Raw genomic sequence first — 17,567 nt, forward strand, 5'->3', positions numbered from 1 at the left:
CAATGGCGGGTCCTCAGTATTGATTCACATTCACATTAAACATTGTTCTCATACCTCTCATCCAAACAGGCGGCAGTAGTGTTCGTCCTTTCGAATCTTTCTCTTTTCTCTCCGAGCTTGGACCGGCTATCGTATCCTCATCCACACTCTTTCATGGGCCAACAATCTTGGTACACATCATCGAGTTTCAGTCCGACCTAATTCTCAAGTCTCCACGAACCAGAGATCAAGCCTCTCAACCTTGTCAGAATGCCTTCGGTCCTCCCCAACTTCCTCAACGGATCACCTCCAAGATCACCACATGTTGAACGGAATACATTCCTGTCATCATACTTCAACGGCGATTCTTCGACGGCGTCTGGTCTCCCACCAGTGCATAGCTCGGCACTGCCGCGAGCATCGCATCATTCGCTCCGACCCACCCGACGCGACATCCTCCTGTGTCTGTTGACCCTCTCCTTCTCTTACCTGCTTTTCTCCTCACCGCCGACTGTTGACTCCGTGATCTCAAGAGGTAGTATACCAGCTGGAGGATCACCCGCGGCCGCTGGAGCCTCCTCGTCATCACGATATAAGCTCCCTTCCTGGGGAACATTTTTTCCTGTAAGCTCGTCGTTGGACGACTCGTGTTCAGCCGTCGGAGGAGTGAGAGAAGTGTCGTTTGTGGACAGTGTCAAACCCGTCGGATTTGGAACGATAGGTGTTGATGCGAGTGAATTTGTACCGGCATCAGATGATGGAAGACCATGGGACGAAGGTGAGGAAGAAGCGGAGGATGACGAGCTGGAAGGTGTGGCTACGATATTGAGAGGTCACGCACCTGGTTGGACACTGTTCGACAGATTGTACATCTTCAACGGATCATTTTACATCGTCACGTGAGTCTCTGATCCAGCTGCCTGTCCTGAGGTGTGGTCTATGGGGGAGTCCAGTCGCTAATGATCTCTGGAATACGGTAACTCACAGTGACGACAAGCAAGATTGGCCAGATCTGAGAATGATGACTTCGACCGGTTTACCTGCCAACGACGAGCCTGGGAATTCAGAGGCTAGAGAACCAAAAGGAGATGAGGTGAGTCGTTACAGTACTTTTCAGGACGTCTCGTATTGATCAGAATCCTTGTCAAACAGATCATATTCATCACGCCGTTTGAAGCTATGAAACTTTGGGGACCGAGGGTGTACAAAATGGACGGAATGACTTTCCTTTTCAATGATGGGCAGTGTGAGTGTGTCACTTTCGAGCCCGAAGTGAGGCGCCAGTACGACCAGTACTGATATATGGGCCTGTCTATAGTCATCGACCATTACTACCATTTTGCAGCGGAGCTTCTTTTGGGCACTTGGCGGACGTATGCTTCCTTTGATCAGGACATAACGGCCGCGGGGGAGACGACCCTTCCTGCGCCAAGAAGGGTCTGGTTCCTCCATCAGACTATAGCAGAGTGGTGAGTGCCGAACGACTGCGCAAATCACATCAACTCAGGGAATCGGTCCACACTAACTTCGCGTTCCTTCCAGGCGAGACAAGCCTCGGTTCAACCCAACGTTGATATTTTCACTGTTCCCCTCGGTGTCCATTCTATACCCGAATGACTTCGCCGACCTGACGAACCAGACTCGATCTGCCATTCCAAAAGCATATGTCCTCGAGCGGGCATTGTTGGCCGACCGATCTGCGGCATTCCGAGGAGAATGGACCGGGCCTACCGCACGTACTGTTGCAAGTTCACTGCATGTTGGGACAACCTCGAAATGGTGGTGGGAACCAATTCGAAGACAGGTCCTCCGATATTCGGGAGTTGCGGAAGAAATAATATCCAGAAATCTTGAAGGTCACGGAGCAATTGACCCGGTCACTACCGTTGGACCTGGTGTCGACAGCGTTGAACCCTTAGCGCCGCAAGGGACTTACGCACCTGTCATCACGTACATCTCGAGACAGAGCTCGAGAAGGAGATTGACAAAGGAGAGTCACGAGGATCTAGTCAAGGTTTTGGAGGAGAGATCGAAGAAGCTTGGGTGGGAGTTGATCATCGTTGAGGCGGAGAAGATGACGAAAGAGGAGCAATTTGCACTAGCTGGAAGAACTACAGTGAGCGAACTATCATCTCAGCTGACAAAATTGCGGTCAGACTGACTCGAAACTTTTGTAGATAATGTTAGGTGTCCATGGGAACGGTCTCACACATCTCTTATGGATGCCCGCCACATCGCGCAGTGCAGTCATCGAGATGTTCTACAAGGGCGGCTTCGCACGAGACTGTGAGTGGGAAGTCTACGCTCGAGTGAGCGCGTACTAACGCGAGTCATGTCTTACAGACCAATGGACAGCCCACGCTCTTGGTATCCGACACTTCGCCATCCAACATGACGTATCCTTCACTGCACCTAACGTGCCGAAGGTTGCCTATCCCGAGGGTTTCCAGGGCACGAGCATCACAGTCGTTGGCAAGGTTGTGGCTGATCTGATAGAGGATAGACTAGCCGGGAAGGCATAAGCGGGTCTCTGTAGTTTTCTAACACGAGGGAGCTGCATGGACTTGGGAGTGCTGTACAAAAATGGCAGTCGGAGCGGAGGTAGAGTAAGAGGTTTGGACTGGATCTTATTTTGGTCTTTTTAGTGGTCTAGGTTCGCGGCTCTGGTTCATCGGGGTTCATCATATTAGCATAGGACACTGAGAACTGGGTCATAATTTGCAAATTGAGATACGATCCAACTTGCGGTAGTATGCATCTTGCTACGTAAGTCAAGTGCAAACGAAAGAAGAATGCAGGCTCCCTCAAAGTTCATGGCGCAAAGACAGTGAGATGAAACTTACTCTGAGGTTGTCAAATCATTTGTCTCATGTCAAAAAGGTAGAGTCAACGATGAAGGGTGAGCATAAATTCGAGTCGTCTCCTGATGATCGCATTCAATTGTTTTCCGCTGTCCATCCTTGATATAAAATGCCAGCAAGTTATAGAATCGACGATCTGCACCTCTCCCATGTGAAGGAATGGAACTACCGCCGCTTCTCTGGATCCACCCGCTTTGATAAACAGTTTTCCTCAACTTCTCTGTGCATCGCTACGATATTTTCGTGTACCGCTTCATATCGAGCCTCCCTTCACTTTCTTCGAAGGGCGTAAGGAGGCAATCAGCCCCAGTATGAGGGGATGGAGACGGTCGGTAAGCAGCCTATGGGTGATGCGGAAAAATTGCTTGACGGCTCGAAGTTGGCAGTGTACAACCGGCTCATCTTTCCTACAGTACTAATATCTCTGCTCACAACGACGATACTGACCCACTGAACGTTTTGACCGATGTCAGATCATGAACATTGTTACTCATGCCTTTTCGACCCTCTCGCCCTATCATTGAGGCGTTCGATGGCAGGCTAGTGGAAGCTCATACTCTCTTATGTCCGAAGGCGCTCAGATCTCGCTCTTGCCAATGTGGCACGAACCTGGAAAAGGTTCTGGCTGTCTCGGACAGAGTTAAGCGTCGCCGCGTTTTGCACTCACCTGCTCAGATGACGCTCGCGATAGGGGATAGGAGGTATTACCTCACATGCATAGCGCGCAGTATGACGAAGACACAGCCGATGATAGTGAATGACCATACGAAAAAGTCAAGGTTGGTTCCGATCCGTTCAATTTGTTGTTGTTCTCATTCGATTTGCCGCTCGTTTCTCCTGTTGTTGACATGAAGGTAGTCTCACTCACTTCATCTACTGACATTATCGTATCTCTCCTCACACGAAGTGATCTACCGTTCTGTCGTGACGACAGACACCCTGCACTAGCAACGAGATGTTCCCTGTGCCTTCTTCTCCTGCTAGTTCCCGTACTTCTTCTCTCGACCACGATCTCGTCCTTGTGTCCAGCGACAATGTCGTTCACGTCGTCGACCCTGAAAAGATTGCCGAAGCGAGGTGAGTGCTCCCCGTTCCATCACGAATGATAGTCCTACACAGCGAGCAACGACTGACTCCCCGACTCATTTCACCATTTGTGTCATGATTAGCCCAATCTTCAAGTCGAAACTCGAATCTGTTCCCGAAATCACCGACTTGAGACTCATCTTCAGCGACAGGACCATCGAAACTTCCAAAGTTCTTGGTCTGTTCATCGATCTCATTTACGGCAAAGAGCTCCAAGTCACCGAATCGTCGAACAATAACAACACCAGTGGATGGCATGACGCCCAAGGATATATCGCGCTCGTCACTTTTCTGAAGAAATATCAGGCTACGACGGCTCTGCGAGATCTTAGGGTGTCAATGTTCAGCTGGTTGGAGATGAGGGCGATGGTGGGGGAGAGGTTGTTGATCATGGCGATGGCTCTGGAGGATTATCCGTTATGCGCAGAGATTGTCGGGGAAAGCTGGAGCTCTCCTCATCCAAGGGTAGGTCCGCCTTTCACTCTCTTATTCTTCAACTTTGTCTCCCGCTCTCTTCCTCTTTCTCTCGCTTTGTCTCTCTCAATATGTGTTCTCCCCACTTCTCATTTCATCGGTCTACGGTCTGCAAGGTATGAATGAGCTGTGTGACTGTTTGCTGACCATTGCCCTGGGTGCCACAGTATCTGCTAGGCCGATACGATCGCCGGGTACCGTCAGAACCAACAATCAGTCCGGATTCGATCCCATTCTTCATCTACAAAGCTATGCCTTATAAAGCGCGATTCGCTCTAGTTCGAGCATGTCAAAAGACTCAAGGTATCTCGCGAAATAAGAACGCTTGGTGGGCTGTGTCGGAGGAATTTGAGAGGATCATGAAGGATCTGATGTGAGGAGGCTGGAAGGTGACTGTCATTGTAACGACTGCTTGTTGACGGTTGCTAAATTATGCGCTATTTACCATTGCACGACACTATATAATGAAATCGGTTGCATGACTCAGGCGCTGGTGGACATCCTCCACCCTCAGTAGGAAGGATCGGAACCCGGAGCAGGATTAGCACCCGAGTCACAACGAACCGAATCCTGGTGTGTGTTGTGGCCACACGTCATCAGAGTCACAGCTTGCTGTCTAACTGACGTCCCCTTGGGTGTACAGCTCGTTCGTCTGAGACAGTCCACGACGGTATCGTCATTCAGAAGCAAGAAAGCCTTTTTGGATCAGCGGTTCCCATGACGACACATCTTTCGTCACAGTGACTATAACGTGCGATCACTACACAGCTCTGTCCCTCCCAATTGCAAGACAAATATAAGGACCCGCACCTTCTCCTTTTCCACATCCCTTCATACTACTTCATGACTATACAGTGTCCAACTCAGCCATCAAAATGGGCAACGGTATTTCCAAGAGGAGCAGAGACGACTCCTATGTCAAGGAAAAAGCCAAAAATCGAGGCCGCGAATCGTGTCAACCTATTTCCGAGAAGACAAAGTTGACCCGTATCGTTTCAGCTTCGTCCCGATCGATCACCAGTAGTGTCACTTCGACAGTCGTGAGCGATGCGGCTTCTTCTGATCAAACGGGGACTGTCAACACCAAGAAGCCTGCCCGTCCTATGTCAACTGGTTACACATTGCCGCCGAACGCTCTTTACCAGAAAGGCGATGGGGACTACACCATCATGGTCGAAGGATACAGATTCAAAGTCAAGGAACAATTGATCGTCAATGCCAGGTGCGCGATCTGTCTACTACAACACTCAGATGGTCATTTCTGCATACATCCAGTGGATGAGCTGCTTTAATTGACGGGCGTTGTAAATAGTCTTTCGATGAAGATCCTATTCGAAAAAGCTCGGACACCTTTTCGTACGATCGCATTTTCTCACCTCACCTGTAGTTCGGGTCGAGTTTTCGCTCTGGCTCTCGATCTCATCTACGGAAGAGACCTGATCCGACCGAGCTGCATCGATCAGCTACACCTATATCTCCCCGTTATCCAATTCTTGAAAGATTTCCAGTTCAACCAAGCTATCCAGCGTTTCAGAGGATATCTCCAAGAATGGTTGGTGTCGGAAGGAGGATACGTCGATAGGCTTGAAGTGTTCGTTCTCGCAGCCAAAATCGATGATATCGAAATCTGCGCAACGGCAATTCGTACCGGTTGGAATGAGACCTACTTGACAGTTACAGTGAGTAGTCACCGCAGGACTTGCTGCGGATGTCAGGTCAAATGGACAATGGATCACACTTGCATTTTAGGAACTGGCGAAACTCGGTTATGACATCACAGACTGGGGTTACGCGGTCCGCTTCAATCCCGGATCAAGCCTATTTGACATCTCAGGCATGACTCCCTTGAGACAGTTTAGTATTCCGTCGAAATACAGGCGGGCTCTCCTCAGCGCTGCAAGTGAATCGTTGATCACTCTCAACGGGAGCCAACAGGAGTGGGAGACAGTGGCCAACAAGTTCACAGAAAAGCTTCGTGGGTCTCGCAGCGTTCACGAATGTGGCACGACTGATGATGATGATGCCTTGAACTCAGGTGGCGGAGCGGCACCCGATGGGGTCGTCCAAAGCGGATAAATGACATCAACTATCCAAGCCAGAAGAAAAAACGGACGTCTTCATTAACTCCAATGTACCGTTGATGTTAGTTTCAATACGAAATTAGTTTGCGCGCGAGCATGAACATAGTAAAGAGACTCGATAAAATGCTGCATGCAAAGTGCCACTTTCTGACGGAAGCAAATTGCAAGCTGTTGAAACCTCCACCTTTCGGTCGCCCTGTTGATGAGATAGCAACAAGGCTGAAGGAAGCTTGGATCATCATCATCAAGTGATTTTTCCAACTCTTCCAGCATAGGCTCGGGACCACTGAGACGTTCCATTCGCATGAGAGCTGTCACCGAGGACTCAATTGTCAAGGATTGATCGACTCCTGCGGTCGTCAAATACTCGGAACATTTCCGTCCATCTGTCTGTGATCACTCTCGGACCCTCCTTCCGTCTGGCCCGTGATCAAGATGTCGGGAGGGGCCAACATTAAGGTCGTAGTCAGGTGAGCACTTCACTCAGTATCAAATGTACGAGGCATTGCTTATAAGTTGCAGATGTCGACCGCTCAATGCTCGAGGTCAGCAAGATCACCCTTGATGTCTTACCGAGCACGATAATCTAATGTGTTGAGCTCTGCAGAATTGGCGAGAGGGGCAAGAGATCTGATTAGTATGGAAGGAAACCAAACAATTTTGGACCCTCCGGAGCAGCATGCCTCCTCCTCTAGTCGCGCAACAGAGAAGAAACCCATGGCCTTTTCATTTGGTGAGCTTGTGCTCGCATACCACATAAGAAATGTGACGGCGTCACTTATCTTTCCTCGGTGCAGATAAATCGTATTGGTCGGCAGGACCTCGCGATGATCCGAAACACGCCTCGCAGCAGACTCTGTACGAAGACTTGGGTGTGGATCTCCTAGATCACAGTTTCGAAGGATTCAATACTTGTATCTTTGCTTGTGAGTGAGATGCAAAGCAAATCGGACGAGGCTGACAGAAACTCAGACGGACAGACGGGCAGGTGAGCATGGGCAGGCAGTATGGCTTGAACGAGAGCTGATTTTGAATGGGACGGAAGCGGAAAGAGTTGTGAGCCTGAATCGTGGCAGGTCTCCAGTTTGACATGCTGATAATACCTCCAGACTCCATGATGGGATGTGAGCTGTCTCATCAATGCGTGCCATACAGAGAGTTGACCAGCCCCTCGCAGACGGCGCCGACAAAGGGCTAATACCTCTCACGACATCGGAGCTTTTCCGGCGAGTGGAAAATCGGACAGCAAATGATCCCAATCTGTCATACACTGTGGAAGTGTCTTACATCGAGATATACAACGAAAAGTGCGTGTCAATCATCTGACTGGCTGAGAATAGAGACTGAAGCTAAGCAGAGTCCGAGACTTACTGAATCCAAAGAATAAGGGCAACCTGCGAGTCCGGGAACATCCATCCTTGGGACCATATGTTGAGGATCTGAGCCGATTGGTGGTAGAGAATTATGGGCAAATGATGACATTGATGGACGAGGGCAATAAGGTGACTTACTATACCACAGGCATCGAGTCAAGCTTGGCTGATACAAAGGTTCAGGCTCGCACGATTGCGTCTACCAACATGAACGAGACTTCTTCTAGATCACACGCCGTCTTCACCTTGATAGTGAGCTGCTCGTTGACAATCATGATGTACGGAAGCTGATGTGAAAATGCAGCTAACGCAGAAAAGACTCGACTCACAAACGAACATGATCGGAGAGAAAGTGTCAAAGATCTCACTGGTCGACTTGGCTGGCAGTGAACGTCAAGCATCAACAGGTGCCACGGTATGGGCAATTATCTTCAATCTATTGACCACTACTGATGAGTTGGCAGGGTGCACGGTTGAAAGAAGGTGCAAACATCAACAAATCTCTCACAACGCTTGGAAAAGTGATTGCGGCTTTGGCACAAGCCAGTGCCGAAAGTGGTAAAAGCAAGAGAAAGAAGGACGATTTCGTGCCATATCGAGATTCTGTCTTGACATGGTTATTAAAGGAGAGTCTAGGGGGCAACTCGAAGACAGCGATGATCGCTGCTATATCGTAGGTGATCTCAATGTGAGAGGTTCCGACCACATTTCTGAGAAACCGCACGCATCGCAGCCCAGCAGATTGTGAGTACGATGAGATACACAGCAAACAAAATTGACACTATCTGCCGTTGTAGATGAGGAAACCCTCAGGTGAGCTGGCGATCCTAGATTTGCCGAGACTATACTGACACTGCTATAAGTACTCTGCGGTATGCAGATGCGGCGAAGAAGATCAAGACACACGCAGTGGTCAACGAGGATCCCAACGCGAAGCTCATCCGGTAGGTCACCGTCTGTCTATAAGTCGACCGACAATATATGCTGATATAAAGTAATAAGTGAATTGAAGGAGGAGCTCGAACGTGAGGCTATTCGCGCATCCAACAAACTGAGCACTGATATTATCGCAGTCCTCCGCAGCAGGGTAGCGTCTGGCGGTGGAATTGACGAGGCGACGTACCATCCAGCAATACCTCTCGAGAAACAGATTGTCACGTATCGGACGAAGGAAGGCGAGATCAAGAAGGTCACGAAATTGGAGTTGCAGGATCAGCTACAAGCGTCGGAGAAGCTGATGGAAAGTCTAAACTTGACTTGGGAGGAGAAAATGACCCAAACTCAGGCAATTCAGGTGGAGCGAGAGAAAGCATTAGAAGAGCTGGGAATCAGTATCGACAAAGACGTGAGTGAAGCCCGTCTATCATCATCAAGTAATGCTTACTTTCGCCAGTTGGTCGGAGTACATGCGCCACAGAAACATCCGTCTTTGGTCAACCTTAATGAAGGTAAGCGAGAGACTGATGTGTATCTTCCGAGTCCCAGCTGACACCATCATCCTAGATCCCCTGATGTCTGAGGTATGTTTCATTTGCTATATCTGTGCTGAAACGCCAGTGCTTGATTTATCAAATCAAACCGGGGACCACCATCGCTGGTAGTATGGATGACGACAAGGCTCACATCAAGCTGTCTGGTGATAATATTCTACCTGAACATTGCGTTTTCACCAATGACGCCGGGATCGTTACTCTCGAAGCGATGCCTGAGGCAAGAACCTTCGTCAACGGAAAAAGAATACCACCTGGAGATCCTATAAAGCTGCTCAATGGATTCAGAGTCATTCTCGGTGACTTCCACGTATTCCGCTTCAATGATCCCGAATCAGTCCGCGTGGAGCGTAAAAAGCTGCAAGGATCTGCTAGCATGGAGGGACTGTCTAGCATTACCGGGTCACCAGGATATCGACCTGAATCACCTGGAAGTCGACACGACGCCGACCTCATGGATTGGACGGCAGCGAGGAGGGAAGTAGCAGACATTGAGAAGCTGGGTGACCAAGATCTGGGCAAGCTCTTTGACGATATCGTGAGTTGATCAAAGGGAGCAACCGGCTGATAGTGGCAGGTCAAAGTGCGGACCCAAAGAAAGCGTCCCGATAGCCGGGCTGATCTGGCTGCCGAGCTTGATTCCAGACTTATGTCAGTAACTCAGGCGGAAGAATCGCTCGAAGCAAACAGCAACCCTTGGGCCGTACCGCATGGCACCACCTTGACCACAGATAGCGTTGACACCCCTGCTGGTCGTGATGCGGATCAATCTTTGCTTGAGGATGATTACGAGGCTGGAACTGAGCTGTCTGTACCTCCGATCCGGTACAGTCAGAAATTTGCAGACTCTGCTCTCCATCAGGAACATCTCACGAGACAGTTACGAACGATGGCACAGGAGGTCAGACGGATACGATCTCAAGCAGCGGTCGCTCGTGCATTTGAGCAGACATCCGTCGAATCTGCCAATTGGTCACCAAAGGAGCTGCGCCTTGTCCAGGGTGCTGTCGAACAATGGAAGAAGTTGAGATCCTTCACGATCGCCGAACAACTGCTGATAGGCGCGGTGAACGTCAGAGAAGCGAATGTCATTGCGTATGTAAAACACCCACAATATCAAGGTGGGCTGACTGACATGCGATGCAGTCGTGAGATGGGCAAAGCAGTCTCCTACAATTTCCTCGTCGTGGAGGGAGCTTTGGCTTCACCAACGTCTGCTCTGGACAATCAGAACGGGGTAGTGGAATTCGAGGATGTCTCAAACTCCGTATCAGAAGGCTTCGCCGGAGCCGTGGTCGTGGTCAAAGTGATCGACCGAGAGGCACGAGGTAAGTTCAGAATGTGGTCACTCGACTGATGCCAGCCGTGTACACGTGGGATCTACACCGATTCACTCAACAGCACGTCAAAATGCGCCACGTCCTTGCGCTCAAGGAGAAGCCAAACTATTCGCTGCATTTCCAGATTGACGAACCTTTCACCAGCTGTCCTCCGCCTTCTTACTCATTCGTTGGAGCAGCAAGAGCACCGCTGCGTCTGCTTGGCGGCGAAATGTCTTCCGCCGTGACTGTGCCAATACTGTGCCCATATACCATGGAGGCTATTGGGTCGTGTCGTGTCGACTCCAGGTGCACTCCTGCATCCACCTCCGGTATCGCATCCCCAGCTTCCTGGCAGCCACTGAGAAGTGCATTGAATCCTAGGACCAGATTTTCTTTCACGATAACCGTCGACTCAGTGAAAGGAATGACGTCCGACGACTACGCCATTGTGCACACCCAGGTCAGATTATCAACTCTCCTTGGGCCCAACATTGCAACGGAAAATACTTTCGCGTCTAAACCTGTCGATCTCGACGAAACATCCGTCTCCCATCTCAACCTCCGACGTTCCGTCGCCACTGTAGTCACACCTGAGATCATCAGCTATCTTCGGGAAGGTTATGCCATTATCGAATTCTTCGCAAAAGCGAAACCCGAGTATCTGGACAGACTGGAGAGATGGGACAGAAACCGTGAAGCCTCACCGCCCAGGTCAAGCCCCGGGACGCCTCTGAGATCGAGCGAGGTCAAACCCTCGATGCGGCGATGTGAGACTGACTTTATCGGTCCGGAGCTCCATGATATCTTGGCGAATGTTGAGATCAAGGAGCTCGCTTCGAACGGGGGCTATGTGTCCGCTGAAGTCTATGACGACATCTTCCAGCTCCACCAGGGTCTTCAGCGACGACTGTCCATCACCCTTACCCACTCTTCAGGTGCGGCTCTAGCATGGAAACGTATCTATCACGCGAGTTCGAGTGACGTCCGAGTGGTCGAGAAAGGGCACACCACAAGCGCCAGTAAACCCGATCACGAGATGAAATTAGGTAATCAAGAAGTCGATGACCTTTCCGACGGCACTTCAATTCTCAGAGCGTCGGGCGTGTGGGACACGGCTGTGCATGCATGTCGACAGCTTGATCGACGGACACCTGCGGACCAACACCTCCTTGTGAAGCTCACATGGCTGCTTGAGGTAGATACACTGGACGAACCGGCTATCTTTCATATGGATCTACCTATCAAGATTCTGAGCCGAGATGCCAAACGATCATCAATCCTCACATTCTGGAGTCCTCGCAAGGTCTATCGAAGCGCGACCTCGATTTTCTCCCTGATTCTCACTCCGCCGTTGGCAAGATCCGCACAGGATCTTTGGCGGCTCGATACAGCCAAAAAACACGTTCGAGGAGAAGAAGCCCTAGGTGGCTGGAAGCCTAGAAGTCTGAGTCTGCTTAAGGACTTAACTCGACTCAAGAGGAGTGCTAAGGGATTGGCTGATGTTCAGGCGACCAAAGCTGTTTTGGACCTGGTCGGCGAGGTGCCACTGGGAAACGAGATGGGTCCAGAAGACAGGGAAGCGCTGCTAAGGCGATGCCTCGATCTGTGGAAGTTGGAAATGGATCAGCGATTCAGTGTAAGTGTGACGAAGACTTTTCGCCTGGGAGGATCATTTCTGATTGTCTCCGCTTGAGAAAAGTTTGATTTCAAGAAGGAATCGGCAGAAGAAGAGGCGGTCGCCAAAAACTTCAGGAAGCTCCTGCCCGAGTTGGAGCCTAAGCTTGTTCCCACGGTGAAGTCTGAGGTCAAAGTGTGAGGGTCGAATCAATCGTTACCCAGCCCGCCAGACGACTTCGCTGATCATATGTATGTGACAGGGATAACGTCGTCAAGAGCGGTCCCTTGAAGCTCCTTCGAGACTCTCAGGCCAATGAGTGGGAGAAGCTGGACTTCGTGTTACGGCGGTGCGTCGCCATCTCATACCATTGTCAAAAACAAGTTCTCTGCTAAGTCGTCTTGACAGACCGTACCTTTACATTCACGAGAATCCGAACGAGAGGGAGATCCAGATCATAAATCTGACGAAAGCGCACACAAATGTCAGTCCTGATGTGGAGAGACTATTGCATGTAAGCACTTCGTCTTCTCGCCACTCTCGCGATTCCTGCCTATCTCTCACTTCGACCTCGTCCGCTTCGCTGCCTTTGCCACGTTAGCGGCAGAGCGTACATATCTGTCCACAAGAAGCAGAGCACTGACGCGACATGCTCCCATAGAAGCGTTGGGCATTCACAATCTTTACCCCGACGAACTCCTACATCCTCCAGGCAGGGAGCGAGAAAGAACTGAGAGAATGGTTTTCTGTCATCAGTGCCAGCTGTGAGGACTAGTATCTAATATGATGTGTAACTACCCAGCACTACGATACCCTTGTGCAAATGATACCCCATGGACCATAAAATGACGACTCTGATGACATTAACAACGGTGGCCAATGCATGAGGTACCTTAACACTGTGCATCCAGATCCTTACCCAAAGGTGCCATGATGAAACCCACAGTTCACCGCCACAAAGTAAGAACAAAAGACGGATTCCAGTGACTTAGGGATGGATACGGTTTGCACATTGGTCACTGAGGTCGGAGCACAGTCAACGTCCCAGGGGAGTTTGTGGGAGAAGCACGCACAAAGGAGACAAAACAGATCGACCAATGTTACAGTACAGCAGAGCGCCAACGATACCCCGCAGACCGGGCAACGTTGATTTGCCCACTCACCGATTCCACCCCCTGATTCTTAAGGGGTTGTCGAAGAAGCAGTTACAGATGGGTTGCCGTGTCGATTTTGACAAATAGCTCGGTGTTCGGGCGACCTTTAGACGAGACATACCATGTATACCCGTCGTTCAGAAGGCGTGCACGATATGAGGAACCCAGAATCGTTCAGGTGAGGCGGACTGATGAACGGTGGAGGGCTCTTATGTTTTTGCTTTGTACTTGCGATCGAAAGGGTGTTGTAAGTATGCAAGGGCTTTTCGTATCTTTCACTTTATCGAATGCACAAACAGCATATCATATACAAGGGCAGCATAGACTACCATCGTCTTGAAGAAGAGCAAAGAAAGAGAAACGAATACTATCAATCACATCTTTGTAATCGCTCAAATCCACCCCCCGGCCCTCGTTGATTTCAGTAGGAACTCCGCGTCCTCGGCACCATTCCACTCCCCCCCGCCTAGCTAGCTCCCATTCATCCCAGCCAGGCGATCACACTCCCACCATATCGTATCAAACCGTCTCCCCCTCTCTCTTCTCCCTTCCTGTACATACACAACCCTCTCTACCAGGTCTCATGAGCAGACATCAGCAACAGCAACACACTTCGTCCCCTATATACCATCATTCTGCTGCTACTGCATACAACTCAATCTCGCAAGACCAAAACCACACACACGTTCAAGGTATCACCGATCCAGCGACCAATACACATTATCACTTGCTATCACCACGCAGTTTCGGCGAACATTCATCGTCATCCTATCATTCCCAACAGCATCAGCATCATTCAGACTCATCGTCAACGTCTCCAAAGAAGCAAGCTCAGAACATAACGGCTGCGAACACAGCGACGACGACCCCGGCTCACGTATTACCCCCTATCTCTTCCTCCTCCACCGACACTCATACGTCAACACTACCTCGACAGTCTTTCATCAATTCGAGAGGAGAACCTTCTTATCGACTCGAAAGCAGAGGGAGAATACCTGCTATAGTCATCCCTCCTCATCCATACAGACGTAATCCTTCAAATCTCGGAAACACCACTGGATCATTTTACGAACAACCTGAACAGCCCAATCTACCACCTCTGTCAGCCAGTCTAGCTGACAGTACTTCCGCTTCATCCTCCTCACGACATCCTCTGCATCACCAGGGAAGCTCGTTTGGCCAATCCAGACCGTCTTTACACTCCCACTCCCAGTCTAAGCAATCGCCCTACGGATCGCAATATCCCGGGCTCAGCTTATCGCATCCACATTCAGCTTCTAGCAGCTCGAGTCTGGGCGAAAGAGTACTCCGATCTCCTCATCCACCTTTGACAGCCTCGATCTACCCAAGAGGTATCTCCAACGGTCAACAGCATTACCTCTGGCCCCCATCTCTACCTCCTATCGACGCCAATCACACTCATACACATTCCCTATCATACTCACATTCGAACTCGCGATCACCTAATCCTTTAAACGAGAGATACTATACGACCCCGCTGGATATCGCAAATATCCCCGGACCGTCTTCTCACCATCGTGAATCATCATACATCTCGCTTCCTGCCATCTACCCATCTGCAACCCCTTATCTACCTCCACCCAACACTACGAGATACAATCTACGCGGTGAATCACCGGTGCATATTCCTCCACCTCTTCGATTCAATTACTCTGCGACCCCGCCCGACATGCCTCCAAGGAAGAAACCCGCTACAGCAGCCGGACCTGCATCTTCCGGTGCAGCCACGTCATCTACCCCTCGTACCGTCTCTTCCACCACTGGTCTGGGATCCGGTTCGAGAACACGAAAACTCGCTCCTAATGGCAATGGCAATGGGAACGGGAAGGGATGGACGATGGAACACACTTATGATTCTGTAGGACAGAGGAAAGATGTCATCGTGATAGACGATTCAGCGAGTCCCATGATAGGCTCTCAACAACAACAGCAGTCGCCCAGGAAGAGGACGAGAGCGCAAGTGGCAGCGGAACAACAGGCAATGTACAGTAATAGCATGAGTATGTCCAATGGACATGCGGGAAGTGCAAGCGTCAGTGCTTCGGCGAAGAAGAGAAAGGTCGACGAGGCATCAGAGACGGGAAGCGCCAAGAAGACGAAGGGAAAAGTAGCAAGCGTGAGTTCCAGCTGACTGCCTGATGTATTATGCCAGGAGAGACGACGAGCTGATCTACGACCCATGTTCTTTTGTCAGACCGCAACGTCAGGATCTGTACAGGCTATGGGAGGGTATCAGACACACCAGATTGTACAACCCAAAGCGGCACAATACGCATCTGCGAAAGCGCCTGTGCCGCCGGCCATTCCAGGTCAGACGCCAAGTCAACCGGCATGGGACGATGCGGAAGGTCACTATATCGTCAAGCCAGACGACGTAATTGGCGGCAGATGTAAGCAGTCCTCCATGTTTACAACTTTTCATAGACAACGAGGTCATTGCTGACTCTGGCATCACAGACAAGATCGTACGACTACTAGGTCAAGGTACTTTCGGTAAAGTAGTCGAAGCGAGAGATATCGAGACGAGAAAGAAAGTAGCCATAAAAGTTATCAGAGCGGTACAAAAGTATCGCGATGCGAGCAAGATCGAGATCAGAGTGCTGGAGACGCTAAAAAAACACGACCCGAGGAACGACAAGTGAGTGACTGCCTCTCATGAGCTGCTATTCCGCGCATTGTGGCTGACTCGAAATCCATCGCTTTACAGCAAATGTATACATCTGGACGAATACTTTGACTTCCGCAATCACCCTTGTCTTGTATCGGAACTCTATGGCATGAGCGTCTTCGACTTCCTCAAGCAGAATAGCTTTCAACCCTTCCCGGAGAAACATATTCAAGATTTTGCAAGAAGTCTATTAAAGAGCGTAGCTTGTGAGTGCAGCTGAGTCGAAATCGGCAATGCATTTTCAGAGAAACCGCGCAGCTGACACAACGCGCACTGTTCTCAGTCTTGCACTCTCTCAAGCTGGTGCATACAGACTTGAAGCCGGAAAACATTTTGTTATGTTCAAATGAGGCGAGACTAGTTGGACCCAGAGTGAGAAACGCGAAATCGAAATCCATACTACGGGTTAGTAGATCCTTCGTCCGATTTCGATGAAGCAGTAGCTGACTAGCCGCAGAATACGGAAATACGGTTGATCGACTTTGGAAGTGCGACATTCGAGTCAGAGTACCATTCCTCTGTGGTCAGCACACGGCATTACAGAGCACCGGAAATCATACTAGGTGAGCTGCGTGGTCGCTTTAGCAGTGTGAACGTATAGCTGACGGTGATGGCATCTCTAGGACTGCCTTGGTCATACCCCTGTGACATGTTCTCAATAGGCTGTATTCTCGTCGAATTCTACACTGGCGATGCGTTGTTCCAAACACATGATAATCTGGAACACCTTGCTATGATGGAGGTGGTTATGGGCAAATTTAGTCCTCGAATGATCGAAAAGGGAAAGTGAGTGAAAGTCTTACTAGAGGCACCTTGATATATCGTCCAGCTCACCGAGATTCATTCAACCTGTAGGAGCAAAAAGGGGGAGTTCTTCAAAGGAAACAAGATAGATTTCCCTAATTCGCATACGACGAAGTCAAGCAGGAAGTACGTTAAGCAAATGCGGACACTCAAGTAAGTATCATCTTGGCATCAAGCTGGCACTTGACGCTGATATGTTGATATAATCGCAGGGATATCATATCTCCTACGACAAGACATCAGAACTTGTTCCTAGACCTCTGCGTCAGACTGTTGGAGCACGATCCGGATGTGAGGATCAAAGTGCAGGATGCGTTGAGACATCCGTGAGTACTGTCGAGCTGATGATTGCGTCGACCTGACGGATAAGAGCTCACAATTCGCTGTATAGGTATCTGAGTGAGCCGATACCGGAACCTGCTTGAAGAGGACGGCGATTCAATCAGGCGGCTGCGAATTGGTACGTCATAGCTACACATTGAGACAGGAGCAGCAGAGCTGACATGTTTATGTCTCGCAGAGGTGGAACACATCTGGGAGACATCTTCCGGATGCGTTCCGCACCCAATGGCAATTCTCCCCCTCATGGTTTCACATTTAGCTTGCTCCACGACCTTGCACTCTATAAACCACCTTACT

At 50.0% G+C, this 17,567-nt stretch overlaps 6 protein-coding genes across 6 annotated transcripts; all 6 read left to right on the top strand.

Annotated features, from left to right (window-relative positions):
- Window positions 1-249: 249 nt before the first annotated feature.
- Window positions 250-2,501, top strand: IAR55_004446 (uncharacterized protein; the record flags this gene model as incomplete). Its single annotated transcript, XM_066947545.1, has 7 exons — window positions 250-878; window positions 967-1,072; window positions 1,132-1,225; window positions 1,298-1,448; window positions 1,522-2,095; window positions 2,157-2,265; window positions 2,323-2,501. The coding sequence occupies 7 exons, from the start codon at window positions 250-252 to the stop codon at window positions 2,499-2,501; spliced, it is 1,842 nt and encodes a 613-aa protein (XP_066801959.1).
- Window positions 2,502-3,795: 1,294 nt separating this feature from the next.
- Window positions 3,796-4,777, top strand: IAR55_004447 (uncharacterized protein; the record flags this gene model as incomplete). Its single annotated transcript, XM_066947546.1, has 3 exons — window positions 3,796-3,917; window positions 4,010-4,391; window positions 4,568-4,777. 3 exons carry the CDS (start codon window positions 3,796-3,798, stop codon window positions 4,775-4,777), a joined length of 714 nt encoding a protein of 237 aa, XP_066801960.1.
- A 498-nt stretch (window positions 4,778-5,275) lies between these two features.
- Window positions 5,276-6,476, top strand: IAR55_004448 (uncharacterized protein; the record flags this gene model as incomplete). The annotated part of the gene is made up of 3 exons (XM_066947547.1): window positions 5,276-5,622; window positions 5,713-6,079; window positions 6,150-6,476. 3 exons carry the CDS (start codon window positions 5,276-5,278, stop codon window positions 6,474-6,476), a joined length of 1,041 nt encoding a protein of 346 aa, XP_066801961.1.
- A 440-nt stretch (window positions 6,477-6,916) lies between these two features.
- On the top strand, window positions 6,917-10,701 carry IAR55_004449 (uncharacterized protein; the record flags this gene model as incomplete). Its single annotated transcript, XM_066947548.1, has 18 exons — window positions 6,917-6,951; window positions 7,004-7,026; window positions 7,089-7,214; window positions 7,279-7,407; window positions 7,591-7,605; window positions 7,659-7,788; window positions 7,839-7,983; window positions 8,038-8,106; window positions 8,159-8,269; window positions 8,319-8,527; window positions 8,718-8,798; window positions 8,857-8,879; window positions 8,928-9,199; window positions 9,248-9,302; window positions 9,358-9,374; window positions 9,472-9,882; window positions 10,009-10,439; window positions 10,491-10,701. The coding sequence occupies 18 exons, from the start codon at window positions 6,917-6,919 to the stop codon at window positions 10,699-10,701; spliced, it is 2,493 nt and encodes an 830-aa protein (XP_066801962.1).
- Window positions 10,702-10,754: 53 nt separating this feature from the next.
- Window positions 10,755-13,056, top strand: IAR55_004450 (uncharacterized protein; the record flags this gene model as incomplete). Its single annotated transcript, XM_066947549.1, has 5 exons — window positions 10,755-12,302; window positions 12,366-12,478; window positions 12,544-12,630; window positions 12,690-12,795; window positions 12,943-13,056. The coding sequence occupies 5 exons, from the start codon at window positions 10,755-10,757 to the stop codon at window positions 13,054-13,056; spliced, it is 1,968 nt and encodes a 655-aa protein (XP_066801963.1).
- A 962-nt stretch (window positions 13,057-14,018) lies between these two features.
- Window positions 14,019-17,353, top strand: IAR55_004451 (uncharacterized protein; the record flags this gene model as incomplete). Its single annotated transcript, XM_066947550.1, has 10 exons — window positions 14,019-15,572; window positions 15,651-15,846; window positions 15,914-16,094; window positions 16,164-16,330; window positions 16,408-16,529; window positions 16,582-16,687; window positions 16,748-16,910; window positions 16,980-17,081; window positions 17,141-17,254; window positions 17,320-17,353. 10 exons carry the CDS (start codon window positions 14,019-14,021, stop codon window positions 17,351-17,353), a joined length of 2,739 nt encoding a protein of 912 aa, XP_066801964.1.
- Window positions 17,354-17,567: the final 214 nt, after the last annotated feature.

This window comes from Kwoniella newhampshirensis, chromosome 8 (assembly GCF_039105145.1).
Source record: "Kwoniella newhampshirensis strain CBS 13917 chromosome 8, whole genome shotgun sequence".
NCBI classification, from domain to species: domain Eukaryota; kingdom Fungi; phylum Basidiomycota; class Tremellomycetes; order Tremellales; family Cryptococcaceae; genus Kwoniella; species Kwoniella newhampshirensis.